Genomic DNA, 23,993 nt, shown 5'->3' with positions numbered 1-23,993 from the left:
TTGAATAGAAGCTTTGCCCTTCAATTAACAAATTTTGTCAAACATGTTTATTGTATCTGAGAGCTTTGGTTTACAAGCATCAGTGAAATATGTCTGAAAGGGGGAAAAAGTCTCTTACTTAGCCTGCATCTTCATAAAGTTCTGTTTAATTAAGAGGGTTATTTTATAGTCCACCTTTTAATCAAAAGACAATCTAGGCAGCTAACAAGAGAATATAACTGAAACACAGTAACTTCCCCCTTGCCATGATGCTCTTCCAGGGATTTAGCCACCTTGACTAATGGCAGAAGTCAAGACTGTAGTCCTTGGTTAACTGACAACTTGGTTAACTGACAATTACAACCATTTGTGTTACATTTGTAAGCGGATGAGCCCTCCCTTTGCCATCTACGTCATCAGACCTTAGAGGGAGAGGGAGGCCTGCCAGCTCCATCAGGCCTGGCCTGAACTAAGAAGAAGAGCCTTCCATCCAGTCCATCTGCCTTGGTCCAGGCCTCAGAGGGAGAGAAGAAACACTGGACCTGATCCCCTTCCCCACCACCAGTACCCTTAAGAGTCTTGTCTTTTTAGATTGTAAGCCTGAGGGCAGGGAACCTTCTTATTAAAGATAATAATTGGAAGCTGCTCTGATAGCCTTTAGGACTGAAGGGTGGCATATAAGTGCTCTAATAAATAAATAGAATTTCAGTAATCACTGAATGTAGCTTTTGTGCAAGTTGGCTTCCTCTTGTTGATACAGACTATATTACTTCAAAAGCACTTGCCTTGTTCTCATCCGGGCGCCGATATCTGAAGTGATGTGCTGGTGTATCTTGCCAAATGCATGCTTGGCATTTTTGTCAGTCAAGTTGAAGGACAAAAGTGTTTACCACAAGCAGTTTACCATCCAAATGCCTTGGAAGCCAGACACAGTTCTCACTTCACGTTTCTCACAGATAGCACCCCCTCCCAAATAAAGCTATAAAGAAGTGCTCCTGCATGCCACCTGTTTCCTTGCAAGGCAGGTAAATGCATATGTATTGTGCATTGCTTGTGGGCCCCTGGTGGGTTGAGAAATGGAAGATAAATGCTTTAAGTAATAAATATGCATCTGTACAAGTGACTTAAAAGCACACACATACACACACACACCACTAATGTCCAAGGCTATGAGATAACTGTTTAGAGTGGGATAGTTCCTTGTTTGACTACCTATCATTCCAGGGCAAGCAGCTATCTTTCCTCCTCTAACTCACCAGAAGTAACAATTAAAAACAATCTGATAGTGAAGCTTAGTGTTTAAAAGGTTATGAAGAGGAAGAAACTTCTCAGGAACACACTTTGAATTGCCAGTGCAATTCTAGAGAAAATGTGTGTTAAAAGTGTGTGTGTGTGTGTGTCATGTGAAAGGTAAGAAAGATAAACAGACTAGGTATAAAGAGAAAATAACCGATAAGTATAATTTCTAACCAAGTTGCCTCTGAGTACAGTGGGCCCTCCTTCTACACGGATTTGCCATGCATTTGAGCATCCACGGATAGCAAACCAAGCCATTGTCCCCAATGGCGGCACACATCCCTCCTCTCCCCTCCTCATTCCTTCCCTTCTTCCTTCCTTCCCTCCCTCCCTGACTTCCTCCCTTGTTCCTTTCCTCCCTACTTAACCTGGCTGTCGCTGCAGAACCTCCTCCTCCCCGCCACCGCTGCATAGGCCTCCTCGCTGTCCCCACGGCAGGAAAGGCCGGGTGGTGGTGTTGGAGGCCAAGAAGCCTCCAGGTCACAACCCGGCCCTTCTGCAGCAGTGGCAGTGGCAGCAGCGAGGACGCCGAGGTGATGAGGCCTCTGGCAGTGCTGCTCCACTGCCACCACCTCCTTGGAAGGACCTGGTGGTGGCCTGGAGGCCTCTTGGCCTCCAACACCGCCAACCGGCCTTTCCTGCCATGGTGGCGGCGAGGAGGAGGTAAGTAGGGAGGGAATTAAGGAAGGAAGAAGGGAGGGAAAGAGGAGAGGAGGGGAGAAGAGGGACTTTTGTCCCCAATGGCGGCACGTGTGCACACGTGCCGCCATTGGGGACGATGGGACTTGAGCATAAGCTGATTTTGGTATGTATGGGGGGGTGGGTCCAGAACGGATCCTCCGCGTATACCAAGGGCCAGCTGTACTCAGTAGCAGTCATGCCTGCAGAATCCTAGGGTAGTTTGTGGCAGCATTCTAGAGAGATGTAACAGGGAGGCAAAAAATGAAAGAAACAGAACTCCATATTAGTATATTTTACTAGGGGAGTAAACAGATGATGCTCATTTGCTTTTTAGGGGTACTGTATTTCAAGGAAATTGTCAATCCTTAGCTCCTGGCAAGGAAGACAGGCTAGGGAGCATTTGATCAGAAAAAGACACCTTACTTTCCATCTCACAAGCTGAATATATTGCTGGTTTCCTGTTTTGGGAAATCTGCAATATATCCAGCCTATAAGGATTTTGAGAAGGATGTACAAATATCCAAATAAAAAAATCACAGATGATCTCTTCTATGAGTGAAAGCAACTGTGGCATGGGTTTTGTTTTTACAAAAAAATTAAAAATGCTTTCAACCATTTATCATCCTCCTTGGAAATGCGGTCAGCCCTTGATTTTTTTTAATGTAAGGGTTGCCATTTTATTGTGCCATTGTATATAATGGGGCTTTATTGTGAAGGACATTTAAAACAATTAACTTCTTTGTTCTTTTCACTGGTTGTACTTGCTGGTAGAAATTGTTTTTGCTAGCTTTTTTATTTTGTTTGGTTTTTGTTTTTTTGCTAAGAGGGAGTGTGTGTCTGTAGGGTAATTTACGTTTCCCAAGGCTTCAATTTTTGCCAAGGAAACAAAAATATTTAATATCAAAAATGTCAAAGGCAAGCCTGTTAGGGTCTAGCCTTAAATCAGCAGAATAGCAAAAATGTGCCTTGGTCTAATTATGCTTCCCAAGAACTGCGACTGACTCAAAAAACAACACAAGTAGCTTGTAGTTCAAACAAAAGTTTACTAATGGCTTTAATCTATGAATATCTATATCTATGTCTATATCTATCTATCTATCTATCTATCTATGTATAGGCTATATCCTAATCTAACTGCTGAGTAGTTCAAGTAAAAAGAAATCTTTCTCTCACCATCGTTCCAAAGAAAGTTGACAGAGGAGGAAGATGGAAAACATCAGTTCAAAATCTTTGAGAGAAAATGCCTGATAGTCCCAAAAGGGGAGTGATCAAAATTACATGGTTAGTTTGAATGCGCGAGAGGGTAGTTTGCATGCAGGAAATCCTTATCCATCTAAGTTGGGGGAAAGAGAATGCAAAAATCTTCCAACAGTATCCATGCACCTTCATGTCACTGGGCAATCCCATAAATTTCATAGGGGTTTCTTATGTCAAGAACTGGCCCTGAAATCCAGGGGTACTAGAAGAAAGTCTCTCTAAAACTTTTATTGAAAATCCTAACATCTTTTCTGTGTCTTTCAATGAAGACTTCAGTGTCCTGATCTCTTCAAACAATTCCATTGTCCCCCTATCCAGCTATGGTCTTGCATTTGTAACTACTTTTAACTTTGCTTTTTTGGCCATAACTTTTGGAGAGAAAAAACACAAGAATCTTTAATTGCTTGCATGAATTTTTAAGAGCCAGCAGATAACAGCAGCTTGAACTCAACTGACAAAGCATTTTTGGAAACACAAGGTCATCTCTCCCTGGCAAGAGTTCAGGTGACAAAATTACAGCCTCGCTTTATTATATATGTATTATATACTTTCTTTTACCTATTGAAAATATTTTGGAGAGGTAAACAATTTAATAAATGGAAGTGTACTTTTGCTTGAAAAAGTGACAAAACATGAATGCCCCCCTAGCCTTATTTAAATTCTGCATTCTCATCAGATTTGGGGGTGCAGTGATTCACGTAAGACCTTTTAGGGATTTTGTTTAGCTCCTAGTTTGCTTGATTCTTCTTGGATTTTTTTTTATGAGTAAAGTACAGTGATAGAATGAGTGATTCAAAGTAGATCTTATGTTCCTTCAACAGCCAACATTTTTTATACTCAAGTTATGTTAATGAAACTGGAATGGTTACCTTTTGCTTTATTGCTTGAAAACTGGAATATTAAACACTGCAGTTTTTATGCAGACCTACATTCATAGGGTAAGCATTTTCAGTCTGCAGTAAACTGACTCTTCCCTGCTATAGAAGGGAAGGGGGAATTTGTTTTCTCCTCCTGAGTTGTTAGAAAGTTACCTTTTTGATAAAACAGTCTTCCAGCTTCTTAAAGATTAATAAATGTATCATGATACAATTGTTCACAGTCTTGAGTTCACTTCACTAGATACAATATTATCTTGTAACTCTCTCTGTGTGTCACACACACACACACACACACACACACACACAGAATTATAAACCGGAAGGTGAGAGAAAATAAAATGAGAAGGTACATATAAGGGCCATTCTCTTATTAACAGTAGTTATCACAATACAGTTTTGGGGTGACAATAAACATCATTGCCTGGAATGTGATAAAAAACTTTATTCCTATTCAGGTGACAAAATATCAAATGGAACATCTTGATGAATTGTTGTTCAGGTATTCAGGATTGCAATATGGCTGGCAACTTCTTAGATAATACCAAGATAACATTTTTCTCACTTGATGGCTTGGTCATATGAAATATTTGATTACACTCTGCTCTGTTGTTGTTGTTGTTGTTGTTGTTGTTGTTGTGTGCTTCCAAGTCATTTCCAGCTTATGGCAACCCTAAGGTGGATCTGTCATGCAATTTTCTTTGACAAGTTCAGAGGGAATTTGCTTTTGCCTTCTTCTGAGGCTGAGAGAGTGTAACTTGCCCAAGGTCACCCAGTGGGTTTCCATGAGCAAGCAGGGATTTGAACCCTGTTCTCCATAGCCCTAGTCCAACATTCAAACCACTACACTATGCTGTCTTTTAGTCTGTTCATATTGTACAAAAATTAATTGATGTCATTGTTGGGTAATGAATGTGTTACATAAACCAAGGGTGGAAGGGATGTCAGTTTTTGTCTGCTTATAGACTAATTATAGAGGGAAATGCCTGGCTGTGTTGGAAGGTAGCTATTTAAAAATACTTTGCACTTGTGAACATTTTAAAAATCAGTCTCAATGAGGCAATTTCATTCTACTTAACTCCTTTCACTTAACAAATGTAAAACAGCTCATAAGAAGTTTTTTTGAGGGTTTTTCATGCTATGAGGCCATGTTATAGAAGAGTTTTTTTTTCCTGCCAGCCACCAGCAGCTGTGGCTGGCATCTTCAGAGAAATCTGCTGGTGAAACGTAAGGAGAAAACTCATCTGGAACACAGCCTCATAGCCTGAAAAACCCACAAAAAACTATAGCTGATAAGTTTATTTCTTCCAGTTAAGATACAACATGATGCTTTTCCATTGCCATTTGGCTTACAAGCAAAGAGTTTTGCCTCAAATAATTTTGACTAATTCCTAGTTTCTTCAACTTTTCTGTGTTTAGTAGCATGCCAAAACTGTAGTTTCAATTTGTTTAACAAAAGCTGGGTTGTCAAAGGCTTACAGATGCTGTTAACAGCTTCTAAAAGTCAATTTTCTTATTGGTGACATTAGGCTAAATTCAGCATATTGTATGTACTCATGTATAAGTCTAGAAATTTTAGTCAAAAAAATGACCTAAGAAACCTTAGTCAGCTTATCCATGGGTCTGTATTTTAACTGTTTATTTAAAAAGGAACCATCTCCTGCTGAAAGGTAAGAGTGGCCCTGGACAGACAGGCCCTTTGTGGCGTCATAGCAACGTGCTAGGGTTGCCTTGGGGCAACGCGTGCACACAGCCTGCAACTCTAGCACGTGACAAGGACGTCGCAGCTGCGCAGCACCATCTATATGGCGCGCACGGCTATGAAGTCGCAACTGTGCAGCGTCCAAACAGCACTGCGCAGCTGCGATGCCATCGCGACATGTCTCGTTTGCGGCGACACAACTACGACGCAAAAAAGAACCACTTCCAGGCACTCCTTTCTTGCTGCACAGCAGCGTCACACAATTTGGTTGCTGCTGCGGAGCAAGGAGAGGCACCTCCCCAGTGCCTCTATTTGACGTTCTGTACCGCGCCAGTGTAATATGTCCTGGAAGCACCAACCTCCATCTATTCTGTCATCCATCCAGCCTTTAGTATGAGTACAAATAGTTATACCTGATAGAATTTTGCAAATTCTTTGGTATTGCTTTCGTTTGCTTCACCCTTCAGATCCCTTTGTTACAGACCCCAGCTTTTACCCTCAACCTATCTGCAAGTTATATCAAAATCCATAATTTTGGCCCCCAAACCTGGCCTTGACTTATACATGAGGTCGACTTCTAGTCGAGTATATATGGTAATTTCTATCTAGAGTAGCTGCATTGAAATAAATTGAATTTGCAATTTAGACCAATAGGTCCAATTATTTCCAATGGGTCTGTACCCATGGATAAGTTGAGTGTAAAACCTAGGGGCTTATAGCAAAGGATCTAAAGAATGCAGCAAAAGAAAATGGTGCCAAAAAACTTACAAAATTCCAGCAGGCATAACTTTTTGTGCTCACACTAGAGGATAGATGAGGCAATTGAAGGGAAGTCAGTGCTTCCAGGGCAGATTATGCTCTTGCCTTTCACCAGGGGATGGTTCCTTTTTTATGAGTTAAAGTACAGTACTTACATTGACCCATGGATAAGTTGACTCTGATTTTTTGGGTTAATTTTTTGACTAAAATTTCTAGACTTATACATAAGTGTATACAGTACATTTCTGTAGCCAAGGTAATTGTGAGCTGAAATCTGTTTCCATCACTTTGCATAGCCTTTGAGTAAGAAAGTGCCTTGCATATATTGTGCTACTTTCTTCAAGCAGCTGAGTCTGAAATGAGCAAGGGATTTGCCCAAGATGGATGAACCTTGGATAGAAAAGCAAGCTGGAACTGGGCATGAAGAATGTAGTTTCCTTTGCCCACTTAACAGTGGGTCTTGCATGTACTCCTAGGAAATTTGATAAAACAAGACTGAATGGTAGTTTCCAGAACCTTTCCTCCGTTTTCCAGGACTGCCAGTACTGCTGGTATTAATGATATCCATGGAAAGGGTTGTGTGTTATCCAATGGGCAAGGTAAGCCTCAAAGTTGGTCCTTCGTGTGGTAGTTTTGGTGTTGTCTTGGTTAGGAAGTAGCTGGCTTCTTATTTTCAGATGTAGTAAAAAGAGTAGCCTTACTTGGCTCTGTGCTTCCATGAAAGCCAGAAATAGAAAAATTTCAAAAACCCAATAGTGAGGGAATGTCACTCACTGCCCACTAAATCCTTTGCAAGTTGTGATGCTGTGAAGTGTGTCCTGTTAAAGCGAGAGGCTGATTCCTCCTCAAAATCCTCTGCAGGCCTCTTCAGGAAGAAAAGAAGTTGGGTAGCAGCAGGTGCTCTTGTCTCTCTTTTTAACTGTTAGTTTTGCAATAGGATCACAAGTAAGAGGAGATGGCATGCAAGGGATCTATAGTTTGTTTTTGTATGGGATGAAGAGGGGCACATGTAGGTTTGTGCTAAAAAAATAATGACCGAAGCAGGCAAGGGGGGGAGGCTTTCTATAGCTTCCCACTCCCATAATTAACTCCCCTTTGTATTATCTGCTTCTAGAAAGTCCTCCCCCATCCTCAGACAAATACAGAAACAGAAAGTTGAGTCAACGGTTTCATGGTTGAGTAACATTTCTCAAGACTGCCTGATCTGGGCATGGGTGTCTCACACATCTAAATCCTGTTTCACGTTCTGCATGAGATCTATCATCCCAGCCGTCCCTTTCATAATTCTAGAAATACATCATTACTAGTTTAGGTTACATCTCCCAGAATTTCATGGCCAATATGGCCAATGGCCATGCAAGCTGGAGGGTCCTGTGAATCTTACTTATAAATAACTTTACCAAACTCTTATCTGTTTGCACATGTCTTTCGCACTTCTAATCTGCACAGTCACCCTATTTGTTTCTTTTATGTGCTTTGGCAAGAAATATGTAATTTAGGTTGCGGTGCCTGCAGGTGCGAAGTTCTTCTGATAGTTGAATACTTTATGGCACTTGAATGAATTCTGAAACCTTTTTCTCTACTGCAGCCCAAAACTCTTAGGACATATTGTAAAGGTCAAAACCATACAGTTAATCCCTGTATTTAAACTATACTAAAAAGCATTCTAGGAATGTGTAGTAGAAATTTCTAATTGTAGTCTGCTTCTTTATGTCCAGTTCAGCAAATTTCTGTCAGTTAAGATATAGAAATAAATATTTGAAAATGAAAGAAATCACTGTAGAGCCACAAAAAAATGCTGAAGTACATGCACAAATACCAAATTCATGTCCAAACTCAGCAGTGAAGTTCTCTGGTTGCCCTTGGAGAAAGTGGTTTTATCTTTCAACCTGATTTCTTGACATTTCTCTGTGAGGATGAAACATAAACCTATATGACATTGTGGATATTAAAATCTTGGAGAAAATGTTTGTGACTAGTAATATAACCAAGAGTCTCTCTTTTTTTCTCTTTCAGGGTTTTGACCCACCACATCAAAGTGATAATCGAACTATTTATATTGCAAATCGTTTCCCCCAGGATGGTCATTATGTTCCTCAGAAATTTGCAGAAAACAGAATAGTCTCTTCTAAGGTAAGAGAGACCTTTATACCTGCAAGCCAGCGTTTTCAAGCATGTTAAATAAAGCCAGATTTTTACTTGACATGATTTGACATGCTGAGATTTTTAAAAAGCAGTAACCTCACTCAAACTCAGATGTAGCATCTATAGTTAGACATATTAGTTCACTGACATGTTGCTTTGCACACACAAGTTTCATTGTAAAATATCAGCTCGCAAATCCCTCATTTAAATACAGAACATTCTTTTAAAATTTGCTCCATTGCCATCTTCTGCTTCCTGTACAGGGTAAGTTTTAAAGAGATTTATATGGTGGGGGTATAGGATGTTAAATTACTTCCCACTCACCCTCGACACACACAGTTCATTGCTTATTGAATCATGATAACAAGTGCTGCATAGAAGTAACATGGCATGAGTTGGTGATGAGAATCTTCTTACGCTGAAATCTGATTGGTAATGCAAACCTCTCTTTGACAACTTTGTGTAACTTTTTTTGCTAGCACCAGGCAGCAAAGAATGGCCCCCAGTTCAGTGTAAGACTTATACTCTTCTGTATGTTTTTGGAGTGCATCTCCCATCAGCTTCATTCAACAAGACTAATGGTATGGCATGATAAAAAGGGTGACAAGTTTCATTAAGAGATGAAAATGATGACGCTCTTGATAGATCATGATATCTGAGCTGTGGGAGATGTTGTACAACAAATATATTTGATGTATAGCAGAGGTTGCCCCCTGCGGATATTCAGGGTTGCGGATCCCAGATCCGTGAGTTAAGAGGGGCAACTATTTTTCATAATGAAATGTGCTGTCATAAGGCTAGCTAAAATGAACACGCTTGTAACATGCTAAAGGAAAATGTAATAAATGGAGATGTGTGAATTTCAGTAGTGTCAAGCAAAAATATTAGGTAGATTCATTCAACAGTAGTCATTCTACCTAACAGTAGTGTTTTACCCAATTAGTAAAGAAAATGAAAAATTAATTCCCTAGATTTTCATTGTTCAGAAGTTATATGTAAATACTGGATTCTTGATTTTTTTCTTGGCTTTCTCTCTGTATTTTTTCTTAGCATATAATAAATTTCTAGAAATGAATTACCTGATAGAAGCATTTTGGAAAAATTGTTATATATGAAATACAGGTTGAGTCTCCCTTATCCAAAATGTTTGGGACCAGAAGGGTTTTAGATATTGGATTTTTTTTCATACTTTGGAATATTGTAGATATATAATAAGCTATCTTGAAGATGGGACCTATATCTATACATAGTCTGATTTTTATACATCATTTTATACATAATATTTTAAAAACAATTTTGTGCATGAAGCAAAGTTTGTGTACATCAGAAAGCAAACGTTTCACTGTCTCAGCCACCCAGGCAGGCAATTTTGAATTTTGAAATATTTTGGATTTCAAAATTCCAGATAAGGGGTACTCAATCTATATTTATAGATAGTATATTTTTTATTTTATTGTGGTGAGAAGGGAGAATTTGCCAAAGACTTTTCAATGTCTTAACTTCCATGGAATATAATAATTCTGTTTATAACAATTAATATTTCTTTCTCTTACAGTATACTGTGTGGAATTTTGTTCCAAAAAATTTGTTTGAGCAGTTCAGAAGAGTAGCTAACTTTTATTTTCTTATTATATTTTTGGTTCAGGTAAGTTGGATAATCTAATGTTTCTGAACCATAAATGACTGAAATGTAAAGTTTGATGTATGTGGATTGCTGCTTTCTGTTTTAGTGTAATGCTACCATAAGGGTGTGACTTTGGAGCCATTCCAAGTTGGAAATGTAAAAAATATATCCTTAGATTTTGGAAATTGGAGTCACATAAGTGATAGTCCCTTGGAAACCAGTAGGGCATGTTCCTTTTCACTTAATAAGATGGTTAATATAAATTAAAGCGAAAAGAAAGAACCTGTGAAGAATTTATAGTTAAAAAACAGTGATCAGTGTATAGCAGTAAATAATGTTATGCTGGAAGAGAAACAATTACCCATGTACAATAACTCCTGAAGGTCACTAAACAATTTACGAATGCTGCTATCCTTTAAATTAGCTTGTTTCACAGAGAAGGTATTGAGAACTGTAGAGCACTTTAAATACTGGTATGTGGACAACTGCCTTTGTGTTAGGATTCAGAGAACAGCATCGGCATTGAGTGCTTAAATTTTTTCCCCTCAAACTGTTATGAGTTGGCATGCTATTTTATTATATATTCGCACTCAACGCTTACCACATATGTCGGGCAGGAAAGGGTCTTAAAACTGACAAAGCTGGCAGGCTTCAGCTTTGGAACATCAATTCGTGGTGTCATGAATTAGCATCACTGTCAAAATAGAAGAGGACTTCCTTTTAGTTTGGTTTGGTAATCTCATAGACAATTTCTCAAAAACCTGGCTGGGTGGGTGGGTGGGGGAGAAATGGGGTAAGATTTCAACATTATGGGAAAACAATTATAATGATGTATGATAAATAGATTCAATTTTTTTTTCTTTCCCTGTTAGGTATATTTTACTAAGTGATATTTGTATATGTATGTAATTCTTTATTTGTCTTATAATAATTAATAAAGGCATATAAAAAAGAAGATCATGATATTGTCAATAATGACTGAACAACTTACTAGTGCCGATTTTTGTTAACTCATAATCTCTGTAACATCTTAGTAATAAACAACCAACCCTGGAAAAAAAATAAGATTTCAGTAATAACATAGTTATCTGTATCACATGCAGTAGCTTGAGAGTCAAAGTGTATTTCTCTACTCTGTTGTTTATTAGTCTCTCAGGTGATTGGTCCTTCCCAGTTCACTGTAGTGGTCAGCACTGTAACTGGTAGTTTAGTTGTCTTCTAAGAGTATCTACATTTGGTGACTATATTGACTTTTTTGCTGCCCAGTTTGTTGTAATCCTGTGGCAGAGAATTAAAATGCTGTTTAAAGCTTTGTAATAGGAGGTATGGTTAGAAAGCTCAGGAAAAATACAGGGAAAATCTGCTTTCCCCCCCCCTCTCCCCCCCCCCCCCCCCCCCGTTTTAAGGGCATGAATCTTTGTGGAACTTAAAAATTCTGAAATGTTTTTCTCTTTAGGAATGAATGAAATACTTTTTAAGAAAAGGTTAAGTCATTTGTGATGCCAGGAACTGCCTAGTGAGACTACAGTGGCCCCTTGGTATCTGCCAGGATTTGGCTTGAGAGTACCAAAATCCATGGATGTACAACTCCCATTAAACATATCATTAAATTTGATATGTTGTCCTTCATATCAGATGACAAAATCAATGTTTCCTTTTTGGAATCTATATATTTTTGAATATTTTCAAGCTGTGAATGCTTGAATCTATGGACAAAGAATCCATGGATATGGAGGGCCGACTGGATAAGAACTGTGACCTGGCTTGCATCACTGAGACCTGGCTGGGGGCCGAGAGTACTGCTGTGTGGGCACAGGCTCTCCCAGCCAGGTATACTGTTAAGGAGCAGTCCAGGCTACATGAGCGGGGGGGGAGGTGTTGCCTTAGTCCATAAAAATACTCTCACCCTAACCAGGAACCCGATCCGGAAGACAGACTTCATCGAGTGTATTTACTTGACCCTGAAGGCGAAGGATAGTCTGGGGATTCTGTTGGTCTATCGTCCACCCCGTGCGCTAACAGACTCCCTAGCCGGGCTGACACAGCTGGTCTCGGAACTGGTGTTGGAGTCTCCCAGACTTCTTGTTCTGGAGGACCTCAACATCCCTTTCGAGGCCGGCTCACGAGATCTGACAAGTGCTGCTCGGGAGTTCATGGCCTCCATGATGGCCATGGGCCTATCCCAACTAGTCTCGGGACCAACTCATTGTGCAGGTAATACACTCGATGTTGTCTTCAGCACGGATTGGGATAATCCGTGGGCAGAAGTCTGTAGTACCCCTGCCCTATCATGGATGGACCATTTCCTGGTCGAGGTCTGACTTAAGGCAACTACCCAAATCCCCCCCGGGGGTGGAGGACCTATTAGGATGGTCCACCCTTGAAGACTGATGGAACCCAAAAGGTTCCAAAAAGCCTTAGAGGGGTTTATGGTTGGATCTGACAGCGACTCTGTTGATGCCCTGACTAACATCTGGGATAATGATCTCTCCAGGGCTATACACAGTATCGCTCCTAAGCTTCCTTTCCGGCCCACTTCGAACAAGAAACCCTGGTACATGGAAGATCTCAGGGAAATGAAGTGGGCCACGCAACGACTAGAGCGCTTGTCCGACAAGACACTCCATCAAACTCTTTTGAAGTCTTATGGAGTGGCAATAGGTGCAGCAAAAAATTCTTTCTATGCTGCACGTATTGCGTCTGCAGAGTCACGTCCAACAGAGCTGTTCAGGGTGGTCAGGGAGCTAACTCAGCTTTCCCCGCCCTGAACCCTATTTTAGAACCAACTAAGGCCTGCTGTGACGACTTTAACAACTTCTTCGCATATAAAATCTCTCAGATAAGGGCTGATCTTGACTCTGGCATTTCTTCAGAGACAATAGAAGAGGTGTCCAGAGCTTCCGTGGACTCCATTAAACTGGATCATTTTGAGTTTGTACATACCGATGAAGTGGACAAGCTTCTTGGAAGTGTTAGGAAGACAACGTGCTCTCTCGACCCCTGTCCTTCTTGGCTGACCGCCCAGGGTGGTAATGCGATAACATCTTTATTGTGTCGTATAATTAATGCATCATTCAAGGAGGGAAAATGTCCATCTAGTTTGAAATTAGCAACAGTCAGACTGTTGCTCAAAAAACCCTCCCTGGACCCCCTGTTAAGAAACAACTATAGGCCGGTCTCACTATTGCCTTTTTTAGGTAAGGTGATCAAGAGAGCAGTTGCCTTCCAACTCCAAGCGGTCTTGGATGAAACCAATTATCTGGACCCATTTCAAACTGGCTTCAGAGCGGGTTACGGAGTTGAGACTGCCATGGTCGCCTTAGTCGATGATCTCTGTCTGGGCATCGACAGGGGAAGTGTGACCTTGTTGGTGCTTTTGGACATCTCAGCGGCTTTCGATACCATTGACCACAGTATCCTTCTGGAACGCCTGAGCGAGTTGGGCATCAGGGGCACTGCGCTCCAGTGGTTCTGTTCCTACCGCTCGGGCAGATTCCAGATGGTGCAGCTGGGGGAACACTTGCTCCTCTAAGAGGGAAGTGACATCTGGTGTCCCTCAGGGATCTATTTTGTCCCCCACTTTGTTTAACATTTACATGAAACCCCTGGGAGAGATTATCTGAAGTCACGGGACGCAGTGTTATCAGTATGCTGATGACACCCAAATATGTTTCTCTGTGTCCCCGACTGATGCAGTGACTAAGGATGGCGTCTCTCCTCTGAATGCCTGCCTGGAGTCGGTAATGGGCTGGATGAGGGAAAACAAACTCAGTTTGAATCCAGAGAAAACGGAAGTACTGGTGATAGGTTCCCCAGGCCTGGGGAAGGAAATTTGTCCACCGGTCCTGAATGGGGTCACACTTCCCCTGAAGGACGAAGTTCGCAGTTTAGGAGTACTTCTGGACTTGTCCCTGCCATTGACATCTCAAGTAGATGCGACGGTCAGAAGTGCTTGCTATCAACTTCGGTTGATACGCCAACTGGAACCCTACCTTGGCCAAAGGGACCTTGAAACCGTGGTACATGCTCTGGTAACCTCTCGCTTGGATTTCTGTAATGCTCTCTACATGGGGCAACCCTTGTACCAAGCCCAGAAGCTTCAGTTAGTACAAAATATGGCGGCCAGATTGGTCCAGGTTTGACCATATAACACCTATTCTGAAAGATCTGTACTGGCTGCCTATTCACTTCTGAGCGCAATACAAGGTGTTGGTTATTACCTATAAAGCCCTACACGGCTTGGGCCCAAGTTACTTGAGGGAAGAATTTGTTGGAAATTCCACCTTCTAAATATGTTATTACTTCCCAGATGGCCTTCTCAGTAGCGGCCCCACAAATCTGGAATAGTCTTCCCGATGAGCTCCGTCTTATCACCTCCCTGGAAACATTTAAAAAGAGGCTTGAAACCTTCCTCTTCTGTCAAGCCTTCCCCCCTGGAAAATGAAGTCATGTACTCTGATCCCATTGACTCTCTACCTCACCCTATTGATTGATTGAATGATTGTTTTTAGATTGTATGTTGTATTTAGTGCTCTTGGTTTTATCTATTTTATGATGTGTTTTGTAATTGGTTTTAAACTCTATGTAAACCGCTTTGATCTTTTTGGAAAAGCGGTATATATATATATATATATATATTATTATTATTATTATTATTATTTGTATGTAAAACAATCTAAAGCAGGGGTTTCCAACTTTTTGCTTCATGGAGCCTTTTTAGAATCAGTTTCTATGGTGGAGCCCCTAAGAGGCCTACCCTTACTTTTTCTTTCTTATTCTCTGATTTCATTCAATGTTTATTTCTTTCATTTTCCTGGAATGGCCACAGAGCACCCCAAAAGCCTGGATGGATGAGAGAGCTGCAGGGGGTTAATGCTTTCTGGACAGATTACACTCTTGCCTTTCACCAGGGGATGGTTCATTTTTTAAAATAAGAGTTAAAGTACAGTAATTCTTCGTTCCTGATGGCCAGCGTGGTGTAGTGGTTTGAGCACTGGACTTCAGTTCTGGAGACCAGGCTTTGATTTCCATGGCTCAGCCATGGAAACCCACTGGGTGACCTTGAGCAAGTCACATCCCCAGTGAACCCCATGATAGTGTCACATAGAGAAAACAGGTAAGGAGGGCAAGCCCAGATCAACCTGTTTGTTGGTGGTAGTTGGGAGGGTTACCATTTCTACTGCCCTCCTATTTTGTGCAGTTTTGTAAATTGATGTTCATGGGGCTTGAGTTAATTCCTTGATACTTTTTGTAACCTTGTTACTTTATGTATCCCAAATACTGTCCAGTGCTGTTACTGGAGGGGAGGAGGCTGGTCACTGTGGGAAAGACCCCATCTTCATGGGCCAAGAGGCAGTTTCCTTTTCATCTTTCCATGAGGAAGTGCTGTCTCCCTGTAGGATCAGCTGTTCTAACTTCCTGCCTCATGGGGAGATGCAGGCCTGTTTTTATGATTTTGTATTTTTGTCTCTATTTTAATCAAAATAACTAGTAAAGCAGGGGGTGCTGTTAAAGTACCTGGAAAATCAGGTTCTCAGGCATGTTTACAAGTCCTTTTTTCCTCCCTTCCAAGTTGTCATTTAACCAGTCTGAACAGGTTGGTGTGTTGTGATGTCATCTCAAATTAATTGTGAGTCACTTCACTAGGCTTTTCTATCAGCTTGTATCTTTGAATTTTTGAAGTTCTACTGTAGCCTTTTTCAATTTAAAAATAGATTTTAGAAGGAGGAAATTTCTAGCATGCAGCAAAAAGTGTTTTGATACATAGTGCTCAAAAACTAACACTTGAAGAGTAACCTTGATTGGTCTGAACATGAACATGTATTTATTATGGGATAAATTTAGAAGTACAGTTTAATTTTCCACTTTTTTTCAACTGGCAGATAAGGCTAGAATCAATAAGTGTAGAATAGTAATATTAAATTTTTCATCTGTGAAATTATTTTGAGTGTGTGTATGTAGTTCATTTTCTAAATGTCTCCTCCTTGAAGTAGTTTAGCATGGATCTGTCTTTAGTTAATAGTTACTGTAGTAGGCTTCAAGAAACAGTTAAAATAAAAATAAAACAAGGAACTTAGATGCAATTCTGAATTCTGTTTAAAGTCATAGCTAGAGTTGACCCATTGAATCAATTGTTGAATTGCAGGTTAATACATATGTAAGTTTCATGATGGGTCTACTCCAGTTCAGACTACTGATATGCTTTAGGGCAAAATCCAACCTGCACCTAGTTCCATGCAATGGCCAATATCTTTGGCTTTTTCAGAGGATTTTACTTCAATTCCTGTAGCAGGAACTACTCTGCAGACTAGCTGTTTATTACTCCTCCCAGAGCCTCTCCAGAGCAGTTCCTGCTACAGAGAGGAGGAGGAGAGAGGTAGCTGGGCAGCCATTTTGAGTGGTCACTGTTTAATTTTTTTAAAAAAACTAGGGAGAGTGTGCTTCTTGCAGAGGGGTGGAGCTTCAGTGAGTCACATCTGTGAGTCACTAGGGGGCGGAGCTAGCAGACTAGCTCTATATTACTCCTCCCAGAGCAGCGCGCCAAAATTTTATTTCTATTTTTATTTCATTTTTTTTCATCCAAGGAAATCTACAGCAGAGGCAGAGTTGATTGAGCTCACTGCCACAAATTATTGAAACCTCAGGGGCTTTAACGTTGGTGTTTTCTAGAGGATTCTTTTTTTTCAGGAGGAAGCCCGCAGTCCTATTCCAGTAATTTCCTAAGACTTCTCAGTATGGACATTGACGGAACCATGGCAGTCACCTGCAACACTTGTGGGATATTTGTCTTCTTGCTTACAGAAGTGGAGAACTTCACATGCCCCAAGTGCAAGTTGGTAACCCTCTTGGAGGAGAAAGTGCAGCAGTTGGAGTCCAGAGTAGCTACACTTCAGCATATTAGGGAGCAGGAGGATTTCCTGGACACAACAGAATTAACAATCCTGGACGAATACCATACAGAGGAGGATGCTGGAGCCAAGGAGGTCACTTCACATACACAGGAAGCAGACAGTTGGAGGAATGACACACAGAGAAGTAGGCCAAGAAGGGATTGTTCGGGGAGCTTGCAGCTAGAGAATTGATTCAAAGCTCTTTCCCTTATCAAGGAGGATGAAGAAGAGCAGCATGGACAGACTTCAAGGACAGAGCAGGCAAGCCTGAGAGTCCCACCCAAGGAAACAGCCACTGCTAAACCTCGGAGGAGGCGTGTGGTCGTAGTGGGGGACTCCTTGCTGAGGGGTACAGAAGCAGTGATTTGTGGGCCTGACAAGATGTCTCGAGAGGTGTGTTGTCTCCCTGGGGCAAAGATCTGTGATGTGACAGAGAGGCTGACAAGACTGGTCAAGCCTACTGACCAATACCCCTTCCTTTTGGTCCACGTGGGAACGAATGATACTGCAAGACACAGCCTGCAGAACATCAAAAGGGTTTACGAGGCGCTTGGTAGGAAGCTGAAAGGAATGGATGCACAGGTTGTCATCTCCTCTCTTCTGCCAGGTGAAGGGCATGATCCAGGAAGGGAAAGTAAAATAGCTGATGTGAACAACTGGCTTCGCAGATGGTGCCGCCGAGAACGATTTGGATTCTTTGATCATGGGCTGCGGTTCCATGAGGAGGGACTTCTTGCAACAGATGGGTTGCATCTTACACCAGCTGGAAGAAATGTTTTTGCCAACAGTCTCAAGAACTTGATCAGGAGGGCTTTAAACAGTTCCGTGGGGAAGGGAGACAATATTAAGGAAGGAGAAAGGGCTGGAGAAAATAGTCAAACAGACATAGAGGAAACAAGAAAAAAAGTGCAAGGACCCAACAGTGGGAAGCAATAAAACTTGCACAAGCAGCAAGTAAATGGGACCCATGGTCTGCGATGTCTCTACACTAATGCACAGAGCATGGGAAATAAGCAAGATGAACTTGAACTCCTAGTACAACAAAGCAAATATGATATAATAGGCATCACTGAAACCTGGTGGGATGAGTCTCATGATTGGAATGTGGAAATAGAGGGGTATAACCTTTTTAAGAGAAATAGGCCAAACAGGAAAGGAGGAGGAATAGCACTATATGTCAGAGATATTTACACCAGTGAAGAGATCCAGGACATCAATCATGGAAGCCAGATGGAGAGCATCTGGATAAAAATTAAAGGGCAGGGAAACAACAGGGATGTTACGGTGGGAGTCTACTACAGACCCCCAAGTCAGACTGAGGAATTGGATGATATCTTTCTAGAACAGATGACCACACAGTCAGAAAAGAGAGATGTAGTAGTGATGGGCGACTTCAACTATCCTGATATTTGCTGGAAGTCAAACTCAGCAAAATCCTCAAGGTCTAGCAAATTCCTCACTTGCCTCAAAGACAATTTCATGGTCCAAAAGGTGGAAGAGGCAACAAGGGGGTCAGCTATTTTAGATCTGATCCTAACCAACAAGGATGACTTGGTTAATGGGGTGCAAGTGGTGGAATCATTAGGTGGAAGTGGCCATGTTCTCCTGGACCTTGTTATACAATGGAAAGGAGTGGCCAGGCATAGTCAGACATGCATTCTAATAATAATAATAATTTGTTTTATTTATATACCGCTATTCCAAAGATCATAGCGGTGAACAGCAAGTAAGCTAATTAGCAAGTAAGCTAATTTGCCCCCAACAATCTGGGTACTCATTTTAGCGACCTCGGAAGGATGCAAGCCTGAGTCAAGCTTGGGCCCTTTTGCTAGTCTTGAACTCGCAACCTTGTGGTTTCAAGTGAATGGCTGCAGTACAGGCATTTAACCACTGCGCCACCAGGGCTCCATCTAGACTTTAGGAGAGCGGATTTCAGTAAACTTAGAGAAGTATTGAGGGTGATCCCGTGGTCAGAAATACTAAAAGGGAAGGGAGTTCAGGACGCATGGGAGTTTCTCCAAAGAGAGATACTGAAGGCACAATTTCAAACAGTTCCAGTGAGAAAGAAAAACGGGAGGTGTCTCAAGAAACCAGGATGGATGACTAAGGAACTTTCAACTGAGCTAAGTTTGAAACAGAATATGTATAAGAAATGGAAAAAGGGGGAAGTCACAAAAAAGGAATTGAAAGAAATAGCGCACATCTGTAGGGGTAAAGTCAGAAAAGCTAAAGTGCAGAATGAACTCAGGCTTGCTAGAGAGGTTAAAAAAAAAATAAAAAGGGATTTTTTTGGATATGTCCGCAGCAAAAGGAAGAAGAAGGAAACAGTAGGGCCACTGCGTGGAGAAGATGGCAAAATGCTAACAGAAGACAGAGAAAAGGCAGAATTACTCAACACCTTCTTTGCCTCAGTCTTCTCAGAAAAGGCAAAGGTGCTCAACCTGAGGATAATGGAGCAGAGGACAGACATGGGGAATTTCAGCACAGAATAAGTAAAGAGATAGTAGAGGAATACCTTGTTAATCTAAATGAATTTAAGTCTCCGGGACCAGATGAACTACATCCACCGGTACTAAAAGAACTGGCAAATGTAATATCAGAGCCATTGGCAATCATATTTGAAAACTCCTGGAAAACAGGAGAAATCCCAGCAGACTGGAGGGGGGCAAACGTTCCCATCTTCAAAAAGGGGAAAAAAGAGGATCCCAACAATTATCGTCCAGTTAGTCTGACATCAATACCAGGAAAGATTCTGGAGCAGAACATTAAACAGAGAGTCTGTGAACATCTAGAAGGCAATGCAGAAGAAGCAGAGGCCTCCCTCCGGTCCATCTGCCTTGGTCCAGGCCTCAGAGGGAGAGAAGAATGCTGGACCTGATCCCCTCCCCCCCTCACCATTCCCTTCTTCTTTTGTGTCGTGTCTTTTAGATTGTAAGCCTGCGGGCAGTGAACTGTCTGGTTAAAAAATAATAAATGTAAGCCACCCTGAGAGCCATTAGGGCTGAAGGGCGGGATATAAATACCTAAATAAATAAATAAATAAATGCCATAATCACAAAAAGTCAACATGGGTTTCAGAGAAAGAAGTCATGCCAGACAAATCTAATCTCTTTCTTTGATAAAATTACGAGCTTGGTAGATGAAGGGAATGCTGTGGATATAGTATATCTTGATTTCAGTAAGGCCTTTGACAAGGATTCCCATGACATTCTTGCAAACAAGCTTGTAAAATGTGGGCTAGACAAAGTAACTGTTACATGGATTTGTAATTGGTTGACTGGCCAAACCCAAAGGGTGCTCAACAATGGCACCTTTTCATCCTGGAGAGAAGTGACCAGTGGGGTCCCACAGGGCTCTGTCCTGGGCCCAGTGTTATTCAACATCTTTATCAATGACCTGGATGACAAAATTGGGAGCATACTTATCAAATTTGCAGGTGACACCAAATTAGGAGGAATAGCTAATACTCCAGAGGACAGGATCAACATCCAAAATGACCTGAATAGACTAGAAAGCTGGGCCAAAGCTAACAAAATGAACTTCAACACGGAGAAATGTAAGGTACTGCACTTAGGGCAGACAAATAAAATGCACAGATATAGGATGGGTGACACCTGGCTGAATGAAACTTCATGTGAAAGGGATCTGGGAGTCCAAGTAGACCACAAGTTGAATATGAGTGAACAGTGCGATGCGGCAGCTAAAAAGGCCAATGTAATTTTAGGCTGCATCAATAAAAGTATAGTGTCTAGATCAAGAGAAGTAATAGTGCCAGTGTATTCTGCTCTGGTCAGGCCCCACCTGGAATATTGTGTCCACTTCTGGGCACCACAATTCAAAAAAGACATTGAGAAACTGGAGAATGTCCAGAGGAGGGCAACTAAAATGGTGAAAGGTCTGGAAACCATGACCTATGAGGAACGACTCAGAGAGCTGGGGATGTTTAGCCTGGAGAAGAGAAGGTTAAGAGGTGATATGATAGCCCTGTTTAAATATTTGAAAGGATGTCATATTGAGGAGGGAGCAAGCTTGTTTTCTGCTGTTCCAGAGAACAGGACCCGGAACAGTGGATGCAAACTACAGGAAAAGAGATTCCACCTCAACATTAGGAAGAACTTCCTGACAGTAAGGGCTGTTCGACTGTGGAACACACTCCCTTGGAGTGTAGTGGACTCTCCTTCCTTGGAGGTCTTTAAGCAGAGGCTAGATGGCCATCTGTCGGGAATGCTTTGATTTGGATTTCCTGCATGACAGGGGGTTGGACTGGATGGCCCTTGTGGTCTCTTCCAACTCTATGATTCTATGAATACTTTACAGTTCAGTTCAGTACTATCTCAGTTGTTTTAAGGTGAAGCTCTATTGTCAAGTAGTCTGTTAAAGTTTGTCCTTTTGACATCAGTATAGTCTGACATGCTGATGAGGGCCAGCGTGGCATAGTGGCTTAACCATTGGGCTACAACTCTGGAGGCCAGGGTTTGATTCTCTGCTTGACCATGGAAACCCATTGGATGAACTTGGGCGAGTCAACAGTCTCAGCCCCAGAAAAACCTATGAAGATCTTAGGGTCGCTGTAAGTCAGAAATGACTTGAAGGTACACAACAATAACATTGCTTGCCATGCTGTTTTTAGCCATTACTATGACCATTTCTTTCTTTTTTGATAACTTCTGTTTTCAACTGCAGCCAATATGTATATTTTTAAAGATCATTAATTAAACTGCATGGATAGAGTTGTGACAATCATGTAGTCTCTCCCATCCACGCTTTATACAAGACCTGGGCAGCTTTGCTTTAACTGTAGAACTACATCATAATTTGGTACATGATGACTTCTTTTATTTTGTTTTTCTGTCTTCCAGTGAATATTCCTCATGATTTTTTTTTCTTAAGACAGAAAAACAATTCATTCTATTTCAACTTCTCCAAGAGTTTCTTTATATTTAAGATCTTGTCCCTTGGACAGGAGACTGATTATACATTACATTCTTCATAGAGATAAGTGGATTCAGAGCTCTGTTGGTGGAACAGAGAGTATAGAGTTTTATAATGTTGTGAATGGAATTGACAGATAGTTTTGAAATGCAAGGTAGAGTATACTGAAAACAGTGGCTTTTAATCAAAGGGCAGAAATTTGGAGCATACAAAATTAGGATGAGAAGAATACAGATTTAAATGCATTTTGATGACTTGTACATTTTCATTCATGCCGAACTAGAGGTGAGCTGAACTAGATCTAGAAAATTATAGTCCTAACAGGACTATATGTTGTACCTATGATACTTAGTGTTGCTGCTCTAGACTTTAAAAAGTAGCTATTAAACTACTAGTCTCACCTTTATTGTTCAAAACCTTCTGTTGTATTTTCTCTGGTCACTCACTGCTATTTACCTGTGGTGTAATTCCTTCTTGCTCAGTTGTATGTATGTTTTAGTGAAGCAGCCACGTGGGCAGGCCAACTGCCCCATCACTGATTGACTGAGAAAGAGGACTATGAGTAGGTGGAAGGAACCACATAGCTTGTCCCACCATGTTGCTCCTACATTTAGTCACACTTTATCATATCTGGGTCAGATCATGAGGTAAAATCTTCCATGAAGCTGTAGAAAGGGCTGAATGGTCTTCTGAGCAAACCAAGTATTATTTGGGTTCTTACCTGTACATTGACACCTAATAGGTAAACAAGCCTTAAACCTGTTCTGTGTCCAACCTGCAAACAAAACCTAACCAAGCACAGATTGGTTCCTTCAAGTGAAATTAAGCCTGTAAAGTAGACTGCTGACTGCCAGTGTTTTCTCTTAAAATGTGCTCTTCTAGGATTGGTTGCTGAATACTTATCCTTGGGACAGGATTGAGGTCTTGATTATTTGTACAAAATCTATTCTTTCAGTTTTCTATCTAATGTATTAAATCCTCCTTAAAGGTAATAAAACTCTTGGATTAATGTTAGTTTCCGAATAATTGCTGTCCCATCGATCTCCCTCCACTCTGAATGCACGCTTCACATAATGCAAGGTAGTGTTTTTCCTTTAGCAGAAGGAAAATGATAGGAGCAGAGCTTGTTAATATTTTCTGCTGCAGTTAGCACAACAGTAGTAATATGGCAGATTGCAATTGCCTGGTTTGCAACACGAGCAAAAATAATCTATTATTTGGGATTAAAGTACATTACTAAGCAATGTGGTCACACTCTTATTTTGTTAATGCATATGTCCATCTTCCAACACCTCCATGGGCTGTCATCACTGTGTGGGAAGGGCAAATGTAGGGAGCCAGTCCTCAGAGTGGTTGCCTGATCCACATCTTAAATAAGCCTGAAGTAAAGGATGTTCATGTCTAGCAAAGCTGTAGACAGTAAAGAGGAATTTGATGAAACCCCTGTCAGGGCTGGCCTTGCAGTTCCAACCCTTGGCCTCCAGTCACTCACCTTGTGCTTTTACCCTTATGATCCCTTCCTGGATTTAGTATTCTAGCCTCAAGATAGATTCTATTCTAGACAAGTAGCTGTGTTGATCATTGGGTTCAGTGCAGTAAAGCGCAATGAGGTTTAATTGTTAATTATCAAAATAAAATATCCAGACAAGAGAAGTAGAAAATAAAACAGTACAGATTTATTATACAGTGGGCCTGTGGTATCTGGTGGGGTTTGGTTCCAGGACCAAGTTCTCACTACTTTCTAAATTCCATTTGAGGCCAACATGACATCAGAGATAAGGCTCTGCTTATTGCTAGGCTCTTTCCCAACACTGCATTGGATTTCAGAGATTCTTGGAAGCAACTAGTTTTTC

General features: G+C 41.2%; 1 protein-coding gene across 9 annotated transcripts in view; it reads left to right on the top strand.

Annotated features, from left to right (window-relative positions):
• Nucleotides 1-23,993, top strand: part of LOC149317974 (phospholipid-transporting ATPase IF-like) — a 142,547-nt gene that overhangs the window by 32,478 nt on the left and 86,076 nt on the right. For all 9 annotated transcript variants that reach the window (XM_089508767.1, XM_089508765.1, XM_089508762.1 and 6 more), the window contains exons 2-3: nt 8,566-8,682; nt 10,250-10,339. In XM_089508767.1, coding sequence (XP_089364893.1) covers nt 8,566-8,682; nt 10,250-10,339 — 207 coding nt within the window. The remainder of the gene's footprint in view (nt 1-8,565; nt 8,683-10,249; nt 10,340-23,993) is intronic.

The sequence above is a fragment of the Sceloporus occidentalis genome, unplaced genomic scaffold (assembly GCF_023333645.1).
Source record: "Sceloporus occidentalis isolate IW3139 unplaced genomic scaffold, rSceOcc1.0.p SCAF_2, whole genome shotgun sequence".
Taxonomy (NCBI): domain Eukaryota; kingdom Metazoa; phylum Chordata; class Lepidosauria; order Squamata; family Phrynosomatidae; genus Sceloporus; species Sceloporus occidentalis.
The sequence above is the reverse complement of the archived record's forward strand: the minus strand, read 5'-3'. Positions and strand labels throughout refer to the sequence as shown.